Source organism: Mus caroli, chromosome 11 (genome assembly GCF_900094665.2).
Source record: "Mus caroli chromosome 11, CAROLI_EIJ_v1.1, whole genome shotgun sequence".
Classification (NCBI taxonomy): domain Eukaryota; kingdom Metazoa; phylum Chordata; class Mammalia; order Rodentia; family Muridae; genus Mus; species Mus caroli.
Window position 1 is genome coordinate 115,098,536 of NC_034580.1, and position 21,925 is coordinate 115,120,460.

The 21,925-nt window shown below is 51.6% G+C and overlaps 1 protein-coding gene across 2 annotated transcripts in view; it reads right to left on the bottom strand.

Moving 5' to 3' along the window:
• The window catches only part of Tbc1d16 (TBC1 domain family member 16), an 83,935-nt gene that overhangs the window by 58,698 nt on the left and 3,312 nt on the right, over positions 1-21,925 (bottom strand). For both annotated transcript variants that reach the window (XM_029484035.1, XM_021177371.2), the window contains exons 2-3: positions 7,370-7,605; positions 5,567-6,164 (exon numbers count right to left, since the gene is read on the bottom strand). In XM_029484035.1, the coding sequence (XP_029339895.1) occupies positions 5,567-6,164; positions 7,370-7,547 (776 nt within the window). In that variant the 5' untranslated portion in view covers positions 7,548-7,605. The remainder of the gene's footprint in view (positions 1-5,566; positions 6,165-7,369; positions 7,606-21,925) is intronic.

The window sequence follows — 21,925 nt, forward strand, 5'->3', positions numbered from 1 at the left end:
CGAGCTAGGCATACGCTCACACGAGCTTGACACTCACGCAAGCTAGACACACGCTCACACGAGCTAGACACACGCTCACATGAGCTAGACACACGCTCACACGAGCTAGACACATGCTCACACCAAGATGGTTCTTCAGAAGAGACCTGTTCCTCTTGGAGGTGAAGAGGTGACCAGATGCCCCTGACTGTGGTGTCATCTTTGACACTACCAGGGCTGGACCTGTGTTTCCTGACACACTGAAAGGACAGGACGGTAGAGGGAGACAAAGGCAACCAGCACCCAATCCCTGTGAGCCAAGTCCCAGGCATCCACTCCCAACAAGGCCTTGAACCAACAGACCATGAGTTCCAGCCTGTCGCTGTGACATGGGAGGGGGACCAAGAGAGACTCAGAACTTGGTACATGGCTGGGTTTGCTGAGAGGCGGGCCCAGCTGGGCTATATCCCAGAGGCAGTGGACAAATGCAGGTAGCCCAGGGGACCCTGACATGCTCTTAACTACTCAGGCTTTCTGAGTATTCCACCAAATAACGAAAGGAAGAGGAACATGACACTGCCATGTCTGTCTGTCCATCCTCAGCCTCTAGTAAGCCTGCAAATGCTGTTCTTCAGTTCTGCCACAAGGGGGCACCCTTGAGCCAGATTATCTGCCCTGCCCTGCCCTAGCCTGGCCTCCCTGGGCCTCAATTCTCTGGATTCAAGGAGCAGGCCAGGTGGATGCACTCAGGTCTTCAGAGCTAAGCCCATGCCTAGGACCTAGTCCTCATCCAGACACTATTTCTGCCCAGCACGCAGGACCCACTCTCCCTTGGGTCTCTCCACAGGCATGGTTCTGCAAACAGAAACTCCTTGAGGAATTCAAAATATACCTGGAGGCCCAAGCCTGACATCCCAGCTACTCAGAAGCTGAGGCAGGAGGATAGAAAGTTAAAGGCCTGCCTGAGCTACCACGTGAGTTCAAACTCAGGCCGGATCACTGTCTGAAAACACAGGAAAGGTCTGCGGATGTATCTCAGTAGTAAGGGACGCTGGGTTCACTCCTCAGTGCTGGAAAAGCAGGTCGGAAGTTTGGGGACTCGGATAGTAGAGTGCTTGCCCAGCATGCACGAGGCCTGGATTGAATTCCTAGTACAGAATAGCCCAGGTGGGTTTCACACAATCATAATCCCAGCATGCGGAAGGCAGGAGGATCAGATATTCAAGGCTCTGAGGAGAAGGGGAAAAGTGGGTTGGAAGGGTGGAACTGGGAGGAGGGGAGGGAGCTGCAATCAGGATGTAAAGCAAATAAATCAATAAATTAATGACAAGAAAAAAAAGCTAGCCAGCCCCATCCTGGTGGTGGACAGATCTGTTCTCCTGTCTTTGTGTGTGTGTGTGTGTGTGTGTGTGAGAGAGAGAGAGAGAGAGAGAGAGAGAGACCCTCCCCATTTATTGTAATAAGTGTCTCCCTTAGAAAACACACATTCAGGGGGCTTCCCTCGAGTGTTTTACTGCTGCAGTGATGGTCCCAACCAGACTTGAGTACTTTCCCAGAAGATGTGGAGGAGATGAAGCCAATCATTCGCCAATTTGGCGGTGATTTCTTCACTTCAGCCTTTGGGATATTTCTACCCCCACTTTAGGAAGGAGGAAGCTCCGGGTCAAATTTCAACTGTGCTGTCAAGGGAACTACTACCCTTCCAGAGGTCCTTTTAGGTTCCCAGCACCCACATGGTAGCTCTCAACCACCTGGATGCTCCAGGGAATCCACCGGCACCTGCACACACACCGTACACATACTCATGCAGGCGCACGCGCGCGGGGGCACATGTGCGCACACACACACACACACACACACACACACACACGTTTGTTGCTTGGAGTGTATGTCAGGTCTGAATTTGCACAGCCCAAATCCACCGGGGGTAAACTCGGTCCCACGCCCTGCAGGACCACAAGGCACATCTGGGTGGAGCCCCGTAATTGAGAGCTTGTTCTCCTGTCTTTAAGGATAACTTTTGTGTCGTGTGATGCAGTCAACAGGGCCTCTCTAGAGACCAGAGGTGATCCCCCACTAGGCTACGGTTTCAGCTTCTAAATGGTGACTTCCGTATATATGCCTTTTATTTGTATCTATTTTATTTTGTTTATTGATTTTATTTATGCCTGCATGCATGTATGTGTACCATGTCTGTGTCTGGCACTTGCAGAGATTTAAGAAGGTCACCAGATTGCCTGGAACTGGTGTTATGGATGGTTGTGAGCCACCATGTGGGTGCCAGGAACTGAACCTGGTCCTCTGGAAGAGCAACGACTGCTCTAACCACTGAGCCATCTCTCCAGCCTGTTTTAAATGTATGGACGGGAAGGGGGCTGGCTATATCGGTGTCAGAGAACGACTTTTGAGAGAGATCTCTCTCTCTCTACTGTTTAGGTCCTGGAGATCCAATTCAGCCTCGACAGCAAAAAGCTTTAGCTGCTCTGCCATCACAAAGGATCAATCTTCCTTTCTTTCTTTGTAAACGCTCATTCTCAGGCATTTTGTTACAGCAACAAAAACTGGGCTGTGTGTTCCCGGACGTCAGGCAAAGCACACTGATCCTGCATGAGGGGCAAGTGTGGGAAACCTACTGGGGAACCATAGCAGACAAGCAGCCACAAGGCTAAGGCACAGGGTGCATCATAGGGAGAGTAGGGGAGAAGCTGAGCATGTCCAAGAGCCGTCCTCTACAGAAAGACAGCTCCCTGGCCAGGCTCCCTGATCTCATACCTCAGCCATGACCTCACACCTACCGGCCCCGAGGAGCGGTTCTGAGTTACATCTCACCCCCATGAGGCAGCTGCCCTCAGATGCACAAGGCCTCACAGCCAAGAGGGAAGACAGGATCTGACTCTCCCTTTGGGGTCCAAAGTTACCACCCACCTCCAGCCACCACTGGCTGAAGACCAGACAGGCAGCCTGAGGGTGCGATCCAGGCTCCAGGGAGAGTTCAGAGCAGAGGAAGGTGAGTGGTGCCCCCTTCTGCCTGTGGGGAACTGGAGATGGCCCCTCAAAAGCCAGATGCAAGGGTGCCCTGGAGTTGAGGCTCACAGCAGAGTAAGGGAAGGGGGCTGGAGAGATGACTCAGCGGTTAAGAGCGCTGACTGCTCTTCCGGAGGTCCTGAGTTCAAGTCCCAGCAACCATATGGTGGCTCACAACCATCTGTAATGGGATCAGATGCCCTCTTCGGGTGTGTCTGAAGACAGATACAGTGTAAGGGAAGGGAGGGAACTTAAGGACACAAAACCCAGGAATTGAGAGTCATTGCATCCGAGGGCTCTAGTACAAGCACGAAGTACATATTATGGTCTGCATTTCCCAATGGGGAGGCAGGGACTCCTAAAAGATAAGCTTGCCCCAGACCCGTGCTAAGCAGGGAGCCGGCGCTCAGTGACACCCGGGGGCCTGATTCCTAGATCTGGACAGGGAGCAGGCTCAGCTCTGTCCAGCCTGGCATTAGGAACACTGGCAACATTGGAAAGCACTATGCACTGCTGCTGTGGTACCACCAGGGGGAGCTCTCGGGTAACCCCAGCCTGAGGATTACCAAAGGTTTCTTCTTAGTCAAATTCTGGTCAGTAAACCAGGCCTGGGATGCTCATTACAGTTGACTGCTTCATTCTGTCTGCATTCTCAAACACCAGGACCAATGTTTTCACCCCCTTAGGCTTTAGAGAACCGTGTCTGATCAAGGAGACAGTATCAGGACAGACTCCATCTTGAATTGCTAGCTGCTGTAGCCAGTATGGCATGCGTCTCTGTTGTGCCCTCTCCTGACTGATTCACTACAGCACTGGCATGATGGTGTGCTCCAGCCGGGTTCCAGTCCTGCTGGTGACGTCCAGCAAGCCCCTGACCCTACCTCCCTTCCCTGAATATGGAGGTGGGGCAGCACCAGGACCTAACTCATAGCATAATCCAGATCTAACTGACTCTGGTGACCATGTGCTACAGTACCAATGTCTACCACCATCTCCACTCCCTTGTGAGCTCAATAATTAATCACATACTCTCCATCTAGCACTGACTCTCACCACCATCTTTATTATTGCCCTTTTACCGAAATCTAACAAGCTGAGAACCACGATGTCTGGGATACAGAAGACAGTGGTGTCTGGTGTGCTCATCCTTGGGTGTCCAGGGTTTGCACTGTTACACATGCATGTACCAACCTCTGAGGACCTGCGTTTAACAGTTTCATTGAAACATTCCATCTCACAGGGAAGCTCCTTAACTGGTTAGATAAACAACTCAAAAAGCTTCAGGAAGTCCCTGAAACCCACCAGATTCACTGGGCCCCTCCCTGCCAGAGTAAACAATAAAAGCTGAAAATCCCTCTGAGACTGGCAAATGCTGCAAAGACCAGACCTGACCAGCTGCCTGCAAGCAGCAGGAGCCAGCAGAGCTGCCTAGAGGAGGTTTAGACCTATTGAGGTCCCTAGAGATGAGCTGCCTGCAGACTGTGCTGTGAACTCCATGTTTCCAGCTTTGTAAGCTGTCACTCGTGCTGGGGTGGACATTAGTGATGCAGCTGTCTTTGAGTCATTTCTGCTCCTGTGAGTAACCCCTCATCCACAGTCCTGTAAGTAACCGCAGTAAAACTCACGGCGCACCGCGTTGGACTCCAATGGTGTCCACACTTTTGTCTGTTGTGGGCTCCCTATATGAGATGAGCAGATGTGAATGTTGTGTCTCCCCAGGAAAAGTTCTAGTACACAACAGGACCTAAGAACCCCGAGGACACTGGGTAACATGGTGACAGCCCTCCTTAATCAGACATATTACTTTGGGCCCCGCAGACCAGAGGACACCTCTGCAAGGCAAGCCATCCTGCCTCCCGACTCCTGAGACTACAGCAGATGTCATCCAGTCCACTCACTAGCCAATCAGTCCAGGCATGAACTCCCCACGGGGCACAGGCCCATTGACTCAGCAGTGCAAATGCTGCACACATTCCACCGTCCAACACCCAGGGCTGTGTTTCTATCTCTGCAGCTGGCAACAGGGAGGAATCCCAGTGGGCCAGGCCATATGTCAGGTAGTCTATAAAGACACAGCACAGACAGAGTGAATTCCAGGACAGACAGGGTTATACAGAGAAACCCTGTCTCGAAAAACCAAAATAAATAAATAAATAAATAAATAAATAAATAAATAAATAAAAAAAAGACACAGCACGGAGCCCAGAAGCTGGTCAGGCAACACCGCATGCACTCAGTACCACCCAGGGACACGGGTAAGAGTTTGCCTGGGGGGCTGAGACACACCTGACACTCTTTCTCAAATAGGAACAGAAAAGTCCAAAGATCCTGTGAGTAGGACCCTGGTCAGAGGCCAACCTACCAGGCTGGGTAGTGAGGCAGTGGGAGAGGAATGGATGGAGAAGAGGATTGGGAAAGATAAACACAGGGACTCATCAGGTATCCTTCTCAGTCACCACGTGGTGGCTCTAAGCCTGAGGCTGGACCTACAGACTGAGCAGTGATATTGGAACCACTTCCTGCAACCCAGGTCAGGTCTTGGGGGTCTGCATCATGAACTCACCTGCCCTCGCTCTCCAGGAATGCAGAACTGTTCCCCTCCGCAAGGGCCGCACTGATGGGGGAGAGGCAGAAGGGCGAAGAGAAGGCGTCAGAGTCCGAGTCAAAGGAGCTATCCCTGCTCACGCCATCGGCCGACAACTCCAAAGAGCCCTCTTCCTCCACAGCCTCGGGCCGAGGCTCCCGGCCATCCTCTGTCCCATCCTGGGAGCTGACTGTAGACAGGATCCCTGAGTCACTATGCACAGGCTGTGAGGTGGGCAGGGGCCCATCCACCTCTGGGCCCTGGGCCAGCTTTTCCCCATCTTCATCTGTAGGGCTGATGTGCGCAGTGTCCTGCGTGTTCTGGACCACCACCAGGATGTCCTCGTCTTTGGGAATCAGGGGAGGCCTTGGCTCTGTGGGAGAGGGTTGGTAGGGGGCCCCCAGGCTTGTGGTGCGCCGCCGCCGAGGACGGGGTGCCTTGCGCACAGGAGAGCTCTCGGGAGTGATATAGCGTAGGGCCTCCTCGTCCTGCCTCTGGATGCGAGAGTTGGGGACCCATGCCAGGATGAGGGTAGCTCCCAGCAGCTCATCTTTCTCCATGTACAGGCACAGATACCCTGTGGGGAGTCGCAGGGCAGGTGGTCAAGGGCTGGCTGGGCAGGTGGCATCCCAGATACATGCACAGCTCTAGGGGGAGGGAGGCAGATGGGAGACCCAATCATGTCAAAAACGGATCCAAGATGGGCAGATGGATAGCACTTGGGCCTCCTCCAGTCAGCAATGGCTTTCTTGGCTTGTCGTTCTAAAAGGAGGTTTTGAGGAAGGGGCCTCTTTTAAGGCTGTTTGTCAGCACCAGGCTCTCGAGGGGGGAAGGGTACAATGGCATTTCCCAACACAGCCCCAGGCTGTTGAGGGGTATCCCGATTCCTGGGCTATGACACAGCATCCCCAGGCTTCCCCGATTTTGTGATCCAAAAACCCTTTAAGCAAGAGCCAACAACATCAACCACATATATCCCTGGGGACTTGAACTCCAGCCAAAATCCCCTTGGCACGCTTCTGTGTCTGGCAGAGGTTGGGAGACTCAGCCAGCTGTTCATAACACTCACATGAGGGGAGGCTGTTCTCACACCCTCCACTCACATGGCCTTGGGATACAGATGAGAGGCTCCTTCACAGCACCACAAGTAAGGCACAGCTGTTTACTGGCTGTTGTTTAAGATTCAAGAGTGGGCGGACCCTCCAAGCCCTGAGCTCACAGCCTAGAACCCTGCCATGCTCTACAGACAAGGCTCTGATCTGCTGGATCAGCTGGGACCTCACCAGAGAGAAGCCTGCTGCATGCACACTCCCGGGTGAGCGGTCGAGTCTCAGCCTCACGGTGCTTAAGCCGGTTTTAAATGTCTTTACTGAGCCACCACTCTGCCTCACAACAAAGCCACTTCTGAGATTCTGTGCCAAGCCACCGATCCCGATCCCGTATTGCTCTAAGTTGAGCCTCCAAAAGTCTAAGGAAACTTCAGCTGGCTGAAGGTGACTGTGGGAGGGTTGAGCCTCCCCGAACACTGGCAGCCGAGGGAGGCTCCACTCCCAGAGACCACGAGTGGACCGAGAATGGTCGCAAGGTCTAGAAGTTTCCCTTTCGGGTCTCCCTGCTGATCCTCCATTCCTCAAAAGCTGGAGCCCAGGGAGGGCAAACAGAAAGGGTGAACCCTTGGGAAAATCACCAGATACCTCGGGCCTCCCCTCCCTGGCTTAGCATACCTAACACCCCCCTCCACTCACTCTACCCGACCCCATCCACCACCCCCACCCGCCTCACCTGGGTGGTGCTCCCCAGGGCCCTGCAGCCCCTCGGGTGCGTGCACGCAGACATTGTTCTTAGAGTAGATGACCTCTCCATCCAGGACGGAGAGGGACCCGCCACTGCCCCCCGTGGTGAGGGTCAGGAGGTCTGAGGCCTTGGAGGAGGCCCGACGAAGGAGGCGGCCCAGAGACATGGCTGAGCACGCGTTTCCATTCTCCGCACGCTTGAGCCCAGGCAGGGCTTATCAGGACCTGCAGGGGCGGGAGAGGAGACCACGGTCAGAGGCATGGATATTGGCCTGCATCCTGCCCCGCACCGTCAGGATTTCAGTGGCTTTTGGATCCTCCTGTCACAGGGCGCACGCTGAGCTGTGGGGTCACGGTGTAAGCCTCCCGGAGCCCAACCTACCACAGGCCACTGGCATTGCTCCACAGTTTGAGGCGCTCATTCCACTTAGGGAGCCGCGCCAGCGCCAGGCTTGGTTGCCAGCAGCCCTCAGCTGCTTCCGAAAACCAACAGGGTGGGGAGAGGAGGAGAAGCAGAAAGAGGAGGAAGGTGAGGAAGAGGATGGAGTTAGAGAAAAGAAAAGAAAAGAAAAGAAAAGAAAAGAAAAGAAAAGAAAAGGAAAAAGAGAAGGAGGAGGGTGACATTTCTCTGGCCCAGAAATTACACAAGCCATGTAAACAATGCCATACTTTCTAGTAGCCATATTTGAAAAGAGGAAAAGAATCGATTTTTAAATTTTTATTTATTTTATGTATATGAATACACTGTAACTGTCTTCAGACACACTAGAAGAGGGCATCAGATCCCATTACTGATGGTTGTGAGCTACCATGTGGTTGCTGGGAATTGAACTCAGGACCCCTGGAAGAGCAGTCAATGCTCTTAACCACTGAGCCATCTCTCTCTCCAGCCCGAAATTAATTTTTTTTTGTTTTTTTGGTTTTTGGTTTTTTTTTTTTTTTTTTTTGAGACAGGGTTTCTCTGTATAGCTCTGGCTGTCCTGGAATTCATTTTGTAGACCAGGCTGGCCTCGAACTCAGAAATCCGCCTGCCTCTGCCTCCCAGGATTAAAGGCGTGCGCCACAACGCCCGACTGGAAATTAATTTTTTAAAAAGACTTATTTGTATGTATTCAAGTACACTGTCACTCTCTTCAGACACACCAGAAGAGGGCATCGGATCCCATTACAGATGGTTGTGAGCCCCCATGTGGTTGCTAGGAATTGAACTCGGGACCTCTGCCAGTGCTCTTAAAACATACCATTAAAAATTAAAAAAAAAAATTGAGCAGTGAGACCTTTTACATTCGTCAGTCTGGTGTGTTGTAGCAGTCTCTGCCTGCCCCCAGGGGTGCCCATGGCTGCCACAGGCGTGGGCGTGGGCATGGGGGTGGCCTCCACAGTGGCTGCAGAGGCATGTGCAGCCTCCTCTGAGCCTCTCATTCCCCACATCAGTTAGAGAACTGCATCAGCACCAGGCTTGGCTGCCAACAGCCCTCATCTGCTTCCGAAAACCAAGAGCATCCTCAGCGGCACTGTTTAGCCACACTGAGGATAATCAAAAGAACGTGCTGGAAGTTTGGGGGGAGATTCCAAAAGCTGGGCGGCAGCTGTGAGGTGCATCCTGCTGCTGTTCATTTAATAGCACAGGCATCCAAAGCCACATGGGAGGAAGAGACATGGAATGTGGGAGGCCCTCATCCTCTGTGTGGGCACTCCTGCTTCTCCATGCTAGGATGGATGGGTGTGCAGACAGCCTCCCTCCCGCAATGTTCTGGAGAGCCCTGGCTGCTTCTGGACAAGCCAGGGCAAATCTGTTCCCTATTAGCCAGGGTCATTTACTCTGGTAAGACAATTCTTATTTTCAAAATGGATTTGCTTTTTGCCTCTTTCATCTAAATTAAACCTGCCGCCTGGTGTCTGGTTTCCATCACACTGGGCGGATGTAATTCTAGGTCTGTTTTCAACTCTAAAACCCCCTTTTTCCCCTGCACTGGGCGAGGTAACATCTGCCTAAAGTCTGCATCTGGAAGACCAAGTAGGAGGGCTGTGAGTTCAAGGCCAGCCTAGGCTGTATAAGACCTGGCTGGGGTCGAGGGTGGGGTGGGAGGGCATCTAAGAAGGTTCAGCAGGTGAAGGCACCTGTGGCCAAACCTGATGACCGAAGTCTGATCCCTGGGACCCACGGGGTAGAAAGAGAGGACTGATCCGAAAAACTGACGTCTGACTTCCATACACCCACCATTGTGTATGTGCATGCATACACACACACACACACACACACACACACTCACACATAATGTAATAAAACTTTTTATAACAATGTTTGGGCTACGGTGTCTCAGTGGTAAAATACTTGCCTAGAAGGTAAAAATTCTACTTTGATCTCTAGCAATAGGTTCAAGAAAGTTATGATGTGCTGAGTTGTGGCTCAGTGGGGAGAGCGTCTGCCAAAAGCACGCATAGCCCGGGGCTCCACCCCTAGCATGACATAAGCCCTGCATGGGGCAATCCTAGAGATCACTGGGAGGCGGACGCAGAAAGACCTAAAGTCTACATTGCGAGTTAAGGCTAGCCTGGGGTAAGTGAGACCCTGTCTGCAAAAGAAGAGAATGAGAAAGAGAAGAAAAGAGGGGGACGGGGAAGAACAAAGGAAGATGTATGAACACGTTTTCTTAAATAGCATGATCCAAACTACGTTTGCATCTTCTATGTCCAGTCTAAAAATACAGAAATTTAAAAGTGTAAAATCCCACCCACTGGAATTATATCTTCCTTTTGCTTACATCACAAACACACTCCCTGGCCTCGTGGATTGGACACGTTCCCCGAGTCCCATATATTGTGGTCTTAACCCCCAGCTCAGCATTCAGCGCTATCTCAAGAGGAATTCAAGCTATCGGGGTCACTGGTGTTCAATCCAGGACGGCTGAGGCTCTCCGAAAAAGAAAGGATTTGGAGGCAGACACACCTTCATAGCTATTGGCTTGGCAGACAGCCACCTCCAGGCCTGGAGATGAGTCAAGGGGTCATTCCCCTCACAGCCTCTGAAGGGAAAAACAGGCCAGCACCTTGGCCTTAGGTTTTTTAGCTTCCAAAGCTACGAAGGAATAAACGCTTACGGCCCGAGGCCTCCTTGTATGTTAACTTCTTATGGCAACCCAGCAAGCCAAACACTAGAAAGGCTAAGTAAGCTTTCCTTTTGCTCCATGTGTGGGCTGCTGGCGATCCCACGCTGGCGAGTCCACACAGGACGTCACACTCAGCTCTACTGCTTTGTCTATCACCAGCCCTTGAGTCCGAGATCCTCCTGCCTCGGTTGTTTAGTTTTGGTCACCTTTCTCCAACCTAGCGTCATCTGGAAAATCCGTCTCTGTCAGATTGGCCTGTGGGCATGTCTGTGGGCGTGTCTTCTTGATTGATTGGTGTGGGAGGGTCATGGTGGGCGGTGCTACCTCCAGGTCTAAAAAAGCAAACTGAGCAAGTCAGGAGCCAGCCAGGAAGCAGCATTTGCTGCCCTGACTTTGAAAGGTGTGTGGAAGTGGAAATTAACCCTATTAACCCTTTCCTTTTTGCTCATGGTCTTCGACACAGAAAGAGAGCGGACTAGGGCTATTGGACCCTGTGCTGGGCACCACCTTACCCGTGTTTGCCACGAACCGCCTACTCTGAAGGACGGAAGTCTCCCGTTTCTTTCTAAACGGATGGGAGCCTGTTTCTGTGACTCCTGACTTCTTTTCATGTTCCCGGAATTCTCCTCAAGCCACAAACCGCGCAGTTCATCTTTTATCTTGCTTTTTCTTATATCTTTAATGTTCAAAGAGCCACTGTTCATATATCACATATCCACCTGGCAAAGCCTGGGAGCTGACTGTCCTCCAGTTTAGAGCCTGGTCTCCACACCATCACCATATGAATAAACCCATGAATGACGCATAACAACACAAGACCCACCTCCAATCAGAAACAGCAGGACTCTTGGAGCCTGTTACTCAGCCCAGAAGTTCTCTCCCGGTGCATAAGGCCTTCCCCTTCTGCAAACCACAGCTTGAGAGTGAGCCTCCTGCAAGCAGCCTCCTCCCCTAGATACAGGCTCTGAGACTTCACCAGGAACCCCAGGCACACACACCCTGCTTCTGCTGCTATGGGAGGTGACTGAAGCTATTTAGAACTTCAGGTCCACCTCAGGGCTCTTCCCTAACGAGCTAGGGCCAGAGCTGCCGGCTTGCCCAGGGAAGGGGTGAGCTGGGTTTGTGGAGACGGAGGGGCTGTGGGGAATGGGGGGCAGTGGGGAGGGAGGGGCTGTGAGGATTGTTCCCTTGCCTCTCTGAGTGTCTCTTCCCAGCTCCCAGCTCACACCAAGGCTTCTGCTGTGTTGGCTGCCACACCTGCCACCCTGTGGCGAGGAGAGCAAATGAGAGACACAGCAGCCAGCAAAGCCCTGCTTGGGTCCTGTCTCTGGGGTTCTGGCTCTGACAGTAATTTTCTGCTCAGGGCCCATAAGTCATCCCTACCCCCAGCTGGGGAAAATTGCTGGCAGGAACCCAGAGAAAGAGAGCTGAGCAGGGCAGGCAACACTCAGCAGCCTGGGTGGCCAGCACCACACCAGGGCCAGTCTGGACAGAATGGCAGTCCTCAATCAACACTGCGGGTGGGGGTCTCCAACCTCTCTGCATGTGCAAGGAGCCCCCAAGACCTAGCTCTGCGGCACACAGGTCACGAATACTGAAGGCACACACGCGCTGCGTGCCGCACACACCACACCCCCAGAGCTCTTATCTGTTCTGCTCCCTCTCCAGCTGCACAAATAAAGACACGTCAGCAGCCGCCCAGGTTTCCAGCTCCGTCTCGAAACGCTTGCTGGACACCGTGAGCACGAAGAGTGGGGGTTGGGGAGCTCCCCACGCAGCAGCCCAGCCAGCGTTCGTCTGTCCAGGCGGCACTGGGTGATCAGAGCTAGTGTTCCTGGGCTGTCTCCAAGCACACTGTAGACTCTGTAGGGTACTTGTGCAGCTGGGCAGCCATGTCTCACAGTGCAGCCCTCCTTATCCAAGCTCTGGCTTCCGGCCACAGTCCCTACTGTCATGGCAAACCCTGCCTGTCCCATAAACAGGGCTTGGCTGGGTATCTATCCTCTATTGTCCCTTGGTGTGTCCCCCCCAAGCCAGGGACCAGACAGAGGCTGATCTGTGATGTCATAGGCTCCTCTACACAAACAAGAAAGCAGGGACAAAGAACAGCCTCCGGTCTTTGGTGATCTAGAGGCCCTCTAGGAAAACCAGGACCCCTAACCATAACTGAATTATTCCCTTGGAGGCCAAGGTCAAGTCACCCTGGCTCCCCACCTCTTCAGGATGCAGATGTTCCCTGCTAAAGGGGCCCTCATAGATCTGAGCTTCCTACTGCTCTGGGAGTGGCTGACAGGAACTGGGGGTGGAGTCAAGTGAGCCCTTCTTCCCACCTGCCTTTCCTGTCATCGGAGAGCAAGCCCACTGGAGGTTAGGGGCAAAGGTTCTGTCCACCACACAGTCTCAATCCCTCCTCACCCAGTCCACCAGCCTAAAACAGCCTACAGGATCCACCAGCATCCTGTGCCCTGGCCTCTTACCCATTTGTCACGGGGAAGCCTGCCAGGTGGCAGCAGGGCAGGAACATGGCAGCAGGCCAGCAGGAGTCAGAGTGGGTTAGCACGCAGCCTCACACTATATTTCCAGGATCCTGGTCGGACACCGAGCTCCTCCACAGATCACGTGTGCTCAGTTCCACAAATAGAGGGGTGCTGGAAGACTCCAGAGGGAGTCCCCAACAGGAGCACCAAGTCCCCAAGGCAGAGGTGAACCTATGGTTGGTGTCTGATGTTGCAAGAGAGCAGTGCCAGGGTCTCCACTCAGCCCTAATGGCCAAAGGGTATAAAAACAGAGAGGAGCATGGGAAGAGAGAGAAGGGTGGGCAGCAAGTCTGGGAGCTGACTGGGTGGGATCTCAGTAAGAAGCAGGTGCAAGAAGGGAGGAGCAGGTGGGGAGCAGGTGGAACGCGGGCTTCAGCCTGTGGCCAATTCTGCAGCGGTCACTGAACCCTGAGAGCAAGCTCAAGCCCTGAGACCTAAGCTTAGAAATGGCTAAGGTGGTAAAGTCTGCTGTCTAAGGGGAGGGGGGAGGTATATAACTACAAACAGTTCTTCCTGGATGTTCTCATTTTTTTTTCTAAAAACCTGAAATTGTTTTTAAAAATACACAGCTTAGGCCTGGGAAGTGGCTCAGTGGGTTAAGGCGTTTGTCAGGCAAAGCCTGACACCATGAGCTCAGATCACCAGAACTCATTTAAGAGGACAAGAAACAGAACCTCCCAGAACTCTCAAACCTGACAGCCTTGGGTATGCAGTGCAGCAGGAACAGGAGAGGATCTGCCTCGGTGAAGTGGAAGACAAGACCAACACTGCAGGTGTCCTCTGACTGCCACGCATGTCCCACACACATGTGCCCTCAGACATGAATGTGACACACATGTATCATGTATACATACACATTTTATGCATTCTGCCACGCCAGAAGCCTGAACATGGACGCCTACAGCAGCTTATTCATGCCAGAATTAAGAACAGCTTAGTGGACAGACTCAGATTGCTCCAGATGAGGGAAGTCACTCAGCAAAGGCACTCGAAATGCATGAAGGAGCCTTCTGGGTCTATCTATCTCTGTGAAAGAAATCAGTCCAAAGAGGCTACACAGTCCCAGCACCCGGCTCAGCATCTCTAATCCCCAAACCTAAGACCCACAGTCCTCTCCATGTGATATGACACGACACATGGCGGCTCCCATAGCCAACAGCATGTGGTGACAAGCAAAAGACAGGTGCACTAAAAACATGGTAAAACCACCCCATGTGTTCAAAGCGTGCATAAGACATGTTACACACACAATACTATTAAATAAGGTGGAGCACAACAGAGGAAGATATCCAACACCAATGCCTAGTCTCTAGATGCATATGCATAGGCAAGACTGCACATGTGAGAATATACACACAAGCATGCATATGCACACACACGTGTGCGCGCGCACACACATTTGCACATACAAACACACATGTGCACAACACACACACAAACACACATGTGCATGTGCGCATATAAACACACATGTGCGAGCACACAGCCACACATGTGCACATGAACACACAAACACACAAATTCTATGCCCTACTTTCGTGTATTCAGTTGTTTGGTTTTTGTAGTGGGTTGGCCTGGTGCTGTGTGCATTCTAATGGTAAATACTGGATCCTCAAGACGTGGTTGCCCCAGAGAGCAGATCCTCATGTACTCACGTGATGCCCTGTGACCTTCTCCCCAATCTCACCTGTCAATAAAGGTTAGAGCCTGTGATTGGGCAATGGAGAGAGGAAGGTGGGACTGGAGATGAGGGGGTTGCAGGTACAGGGAGAGAGGAGAAAGGCAGGGGAGGAGGACACAGTCGTGGACTAGAAACACGTGGTCAAGAGAAAATGCAACAGGGCTTTATAGCCAGGGGAAAAGTTAGCATAGCTCTAGATCTGCTCAATCTGGGCATAGGCATATAAATAAAATATCTGGATTGTGTGTCTGCTTCAGCTCCTTCTCCAACTTCCTTCAGTGACAGGCTGTGATATGGACGCATAAACCAATCAAACCTCCTCTCCCCTTCCCTCCCACACTTGCTTTTAGTCCTTGTCTTTATCGAAACAACAGAAATCCAACTGAGATACTAGTCTTGTTTGTTTCCTAACAGAGAAAGTGGAGACTTCATCAAAAGCAGCATTGGAGCCGGGCGTGGTGGCGCACGCCTTTAATCCCAGCACTCGGGAGGCAGAGGCAGGCGGATTTCTGAGTTCGAGGCCAGCCTGGTCTACAGAGTGAGTTCCAGGTCAGCCAGGGCTACGCAGAGAAACCCTGTCTCAAAAACCGCCCCCCCCCCAAAAAAAAGCAGCATTGGGCACTCTGGTATGGATCAAGTCCTGAGGAAGTTAATTGCTAGAGATGGGACAAAGCCATTATTGCCTCAAAGAGGGCTTCACTGAGTCTACTGCTCGGAGAACCCTCCTGATGTCTTTGCATTCAACACACACGACCTTGAAGCACAATAGTATGGAGCAGTTTGTACCCATGACTTTAGGGACCTGGTGCCCTCTGCGGTCAGAAGGAGCAATGACCACCAGACGTCAGAAAGGGTGCCAGCCACAGGCCCCTTCCACTTCTGAGTCCTTTCCTCAGGCCAGCAGCTTCGAGCAATTACACACAGGGCAGTGGGGAAAGACAGACACAGCAAGACTTTCAATATCACCAACATGAGGCTCCCTGAAAGACTGTGAGGGGTGAGTACACGCCTGACTTTCCAACCTATCACAGCATCAGGGTCAGTGGCATTAAAGGGCAGGACACTCAGAGGACGGTCATCAGCCAGAGTCCCAGAAGTGGGTGGAGAAACTCAAGTAAAAAGCTCTAAAACAATATTTATTTTTGTTTTATTTTTTATAATTTTTGTGTGTGTGTGTATACATGCCTGTGGTGTGTGTGTGTGTGCGTGTGCGTGTGCGTGTGTGTGTGTGTACACGCAAGCACGTATGCATGTGGGTGAGTGAACACACGTCACTGCACAAGTGTGGAGCTCAGAGGACAAACCTCTGGTGTCTTCGCCTTCTTCCTTGCTGAGACAGGGTCTCTTGTTCACAGCTATACAGAGAGGTAGGCCATGAGCTTCCAGGCATTCCCGTCTGTCTCCCTTCTCTCCATAGAGGCTGAGATCACAGAGGTCGGCTGTCATACTCGGCTTTCATGTGGATTCTGGAATCCAAACACTTCGGAGCAAGCACTTTACTGGTGAGCGTCTCCCCAGCCCCTAATATTGACTGATTGGTTAGTTGACTTAGACAGGGTCATATTACACATGCCCTAGCTAGCCTGGAACTTATTATATAGACCAGGCTGGCCTCAACCTCACAGATTCAAGACAGACCCTTGACAGCCATGAGCACCTTGTCTCCTGAATAGATTCCTGTGATATAATATATGTTCTTTAGAACGCTTATGCCCATGTCAGCACCTCAGATCTTAGACCACACTCAGTGTGCCAGACAGCTCCCTCTGGGCTGCACCACCCCCACCGATGTCCTAACACCTCCTTCTGCTGATGAAGGGGACAGCAGCCAGCCTGACAGCTGGCACAAAGAACCAGAGATGGAGGGAAGCCAGGGCCAGACTCCAGCCAGCTCGGGCACACAGGCAATCGGCCACGGCTGATGGCTTTAAAGGGCAAAGTATGAAAAGCAAAGGCTGTTTCCACGCGTGACTGAGTATGCCCCCAGCCACACCTTAGGCTGTTCTAGGCAGCCAGTACCAGCTAGGCAGAGCCATCTGCAAAACTACTGTGCAATCGGAAAGAAAAGAACAGCATGGCTTCCTTGCCTCAGAGACAGCTCACAAGACCCTCCCTAAGAAACCCACAGAGAAACGTGGGCTCCCTGCTCTGACAGCTCCCAGGGGATGTCGGTGGGGGATAAAGACGCTGAAGGCCGCCTCAGAGATAAAAGGTACCGGGGTGGGGGCGGGGCGCCAGCTAGGGAAAAATGCAAACTGATGAAAGGAAGGTGGCTTGGTGGGTAAAGGGCTCTGAGGAGCGTGAAGGAGAGAACTCAGATCCTAGCACTCATGTTAAAGCAGGTGACCACGGTGGCCTGCCGGTCATCCAGTCACACTGGAAGCTGAGATGGGATCCTGATCTCCGTCGCAGGCTGTCTAGCTAGAGTCGTCTAATATGTGTGCTCTGGGTTCAAATGAGAGACCCTGCCTTAGAGGTGGAGAACAATCAAGGAAAAGACTGGATGTCTGTCTCTGGTCTCAACAAGACAAACACCCCGTACATGTACACATACACACACACACAAATATTTGGGGGAGATAGGGAGATGGCTCTGTGGTTAATGCTCGACTTACAAGTATGAGAACCAGAACTTGGATTCCTAAAACCTGCATAAATGCCAGGTGGGTATCGTGCTCCTCCTGTAATCCCAGCCAGGGAAGGTATAGACAAGGAATTCCGAAAGCAAGCTAACCAGTGAGATTGGCCATATCGGTGAGTGAGCTCTGGATTTGATTGAGAGTCCCTCCTTGCCTCAAGGAAAAAGATGGAAAAGCAAACAAGTAAGATTGCAAATACCAACATCAGGTCTCCACATGCACAATGTACGCGCACATTCACACACATGCGCCTACACACATATACATGCCACATACACTTATGAAAATGGAAAAATAAATACATTAAAAACAACCAGGCTGGAGAAATGGTACAGCGGTGAAGAGCTCTTGCAGAGACCCAAGTTCTGTTCCTAGAACCTACATGGTAGTTCACAGACATCTGTAAACTCCAATTCCAGAGCTCTAATGCAATCTCCTGGCCTCTGCAGGGTCTAAATGAGAGTGGTGCACAAATGTATGTGTAGGCAGAACATGCATACACATAAAATTAAAACACACATTGTTTTTAAAATGGAGTAGGACAGAAGTCCCAAGAGGAGAGAGATAGGAGACAGGAGACCCACAGCAGGGCTAGGAGGAAAACAGGTGGCTTCTTACACAGCCCCTGATAAGCCAGGATCTACCTCAAGTGGAGCCTAGGTTACCTACTGCCCACAGGAGCTACTGAAATTTTATCTTGGGGGCTTTGAGTCTGCTGGCCAGAGTAGCAACTGGAGTTTTCCATAACCCTTGTGGCAGTGCGGCTAGCATCTCATTTAGCTGATGTTTACAAGGAGTGAAGTTAAGCCACGTATTACCCAGAATTTATGGGCAGGGATTGGGTGACTTATGCCCTAGGTCCCTCCAAGATGTGGAGAGGGCGATGGCCATCAGAAAACCAGTAAGAACATGACAGCCCACCTTTGTTTCTGAGCATCCGCCTCCTGTGGCTGCTGTAGCAGGGGCCAGCCATGTTCAGAGCTTACCCAGCCCAGGTGTACAGTCCTGAATCTCTGAGATTCAGAGGTGCAAACGGGACCCCTGGACTACAATAGCAAACAGGCAGGACTTGTTCTTTCTGGAGACCCCAGAGGACCTCCCAGAAGCCTTGCATCCTTGGCCAGTGATGACCAATGGAGCCTTTGCCACAGTCCACAGATCTGACACTGACTTCCCAGCCTGTAAGGAGCCTGCGATCACACTCGGGTAACCCAAGCTCTCCTCTCCTCTCCTCTCCAGGTCAGCTACTGTGTGAACTTGACTCCGTGAACCTGACTCCACATGCAACCTGAATCCTGCTGGAAACAGGCATGGTCCCCGTGTCAATAGAGGATATGTACATCTGCCAGACTCTAGGACAAGAACCTCATGACATGCTTGCTGACTGGCAGCTCCTGGAAGGTTGGAATCATCAACAGTCACTAGCTCCTAGGAATCCACGCAGAGCAATCGCCCTGGAAACAGCACAGAGGACTGAGGCCTAGAGCCAGGATCTGATGTCCCCTGGAAGGACCGGACCCCCTCCTGTGAGGCTAGGGGAACTGAGTGACCGGAACTTCCTCCAGCCAAAACCTTGGTTTCCTGTCTGGGTATAAGGAGGTGTCATCAGCTCCCTGGGGAGACAAACAAGAGCAAAGGGGCAAAAGTCTCTTCTGGAAACTTCCTAGAAAAAAAAAATCAAAGTAAGTAAGTGGGTGGTCTGTGGGGCTGGAGAGATGGCTCAGTGGTCAAGAGCACTGACTGCTCTTCCAGAGGTCCTGAGTTCAATTCCCAGCAACCACATGGTGGCTCATAACCATCTGTAATGGGATCTGATGCCCTCTTCTGGTGTGTCTGAAGACAGCTACAGTGTACTTATATAAATAAAAATAAATAAATCTTTAAGAGAGAGAGAGAGAGAGATCTGTACCCACCAGGAGAGGAGGCAGCCACGGCTTCCCACCCCGTATGCCCTGTGTTGGGTCCCAGCTCAGGCTGTCCTGGGTCTGATGCTGGCTTGCACCAGTCTGCATCACATATCACATACTCAGACACTACACAATTGCTCATGCATGGCCTCTGCCCACTGCCTTGAAGTAGGGATCGTTTAGAGAAGAGGCCAAGGGTACTGTGCGAATGGATGGAGCCCATACCCGGTTACTCCCCTGGCACTATCAGACTGCTCAGCGGTAGACTGCCTTGAGCTCAGGTCACCTGCCTAAACCGACAGAAACCGGTCCATCGACTTTTCCCTCAAGGCTCCAACAATAAAGCCTGGGCTGGACGATGACTTATTAAACTCGGGTCAGACGCGCACAGACGGGCACCGGTTCCTCCCTCCGCATCTGTCCGCCGAGGCCTCAGCTCCCCTTACGTTCCTGTTGGCTTTCCCTCTGGGAAGACCTTTGGTCCCATCACTCAACGAAGCCCTTGGGAGGCTGCCATGACGTGTCCTCAAGGTGCATTTAACTCTGGGTATGGCATCAAAGCAAAAGAGAAGTACACTCCCAGCCCACGGGCCCCTATAGGATACCACGGGGCTCCCTGTAGGATACCACTGGGCTCCCCTTTGAAGAGACAAGATGGCCGACTTGTGACCCAGCGGAAGAGCTGAGGTTGAGGGGGTTAACCTTACTGCTGGAACCCAGACCATCTGCCACAAGGAAAAGGCCCTTCACAGCACGCTAGTCAGCACATCAGGGCTGGGAGGCGGCGCAGGGAGTCCCTGAAGCTGCCATCTTCCTCTTCCAACTGTTCAGCAATCACTCTGACACAGCCTCTCCCTGCAAAACCCCAAAGCCAGGGCCTCCCTCCAGAAGCCGTCTGCTTTCATGTCCCTGGACCACAAACACAAACATCCTCTTTCTCCCACAGAACAAGGGAAACTGGGCCAAAAAGGGCAGGGAAACTTGGTGATGTGCCCGGTGCTAAGACAGAGGAGGATTAAGCCCAAGGTGGCAAACTGCAAAGCCGGCCAGGGAGTCCACCAGCAGCGCAGACCAAGCCAGGGACTCCATGAGCAGCTGAAACCAGGCTACCCAGAGGGTACCCCGGCAGCACCAAGACCAGGCTAGCCCCTCCTGACTTCTACACTGTACTTGTAGATGGTGCTCTCTCTCTCTCTCTCTCTCTCTCTCTCTCTCTCTCTCTCTCTCTCTCTCTCTCTGTGTGTGTGTGTGCCAAGAACAAGCTAAGGAACCACAAAACAAGATTCAAATCAGAGTAAACCCATACTGCTGATATGGCAAAGAGGAGCCTGATTGATCCAGTTTAGAGAAAGTTACTTAGTTACAAAACGTGAACTTGTGAGGGGCTGGAAAGGTGGCTCAGTTCATAACATGTCGGTCAGTAACTTGTCTGTCAGCATCTTGTCTGCCCCAGGAGCCTAAGGACTGGCGTTCCATCCCCAAGGCCATGTGAAGGCTGGGACACACCTGTAATCCAATGCTACAGAGGCGGAGACACGGAAATCCCCAGAGCTTCTGAGAAAGGAAGGATGAATGGCTCCTGAGGAAAGACATCTGGACCCCCATGTTCATGCATGCACATGAGAACATACAACTACATACACACACACACAGAGGCACACATGTGAGTATATACACACATTTGTGTACACACACATACCCACCCCATAATGCCCCTCTCCTCCCCACATATTCTCTCTCTCTCTCTCTCTCTCACACACACACACATATGCACACGCACACATGTGAACATATGCACACATCTGAGCGCACACACATACATACCCACCCCCACATACCTCACACACACATTCTCTCTCACACGCACGCACACGAGTGCACTCTCTTTGTGTGTGTATATATATATATATATATATGTATGTATGTATGTATGCATGTATGTATTCATACACATATAGACAGAAAATAAGTGTAAGCTAAGAAGATGTTTTAGGCAGTTACAGGCTGCAGCCACAGAACTGTCATAGGTCTGCCCACTCTCTGGATTGTCAGAAAAGCCTAGCTTACTTGCTCTCTATCCCACTCTCTTTAATAATTTGGGAACATTTATCAACATTTTCTGGTTTCCTTATTGTTTTTGGTTGGCGGGGACGGGGATGTTTTGTTTTGTTTTTATTTTCACCTAAAGCCTTCTTGCCCACCCTGTGGATCTCTAATGGTGTGGCCTTTTCCCATCTCTCCTCCGTTCTCCTCTGGGCAGCAGCTGAGATTTTACACCTTGCCCGCCCTGGGGTTTTTCTCTAAAACTGATGAAGTTGTTCTTGTGTAGCCAAAATATATTTATAAAAGATTAACCATCAGATGAATGGGTTATGGCCTGAAGCTACTATCATCTGAAGTGAAAGAAAGATTCCGTCTCGTCTCTTTAGAGTTCTGGGTGCGTCCACTAAGGGTGGCACTCTGCCCAGGCTCGGGCTTCTTCCCTACCTGAAGTCTCGGCTACATCAATACCCCACAACTGCAATCAAATGATGTAGAATATGACAGCCATCAATAAAGTCAGCTTCTCCTGCTACAAACCCTCATGAAGCTTGTATCAATCTACACAGCCAATCTTACAAGAGCAGAATCCAGCCTGTGAAAGAATTTAAAAAACAAAAAACAAACAAAC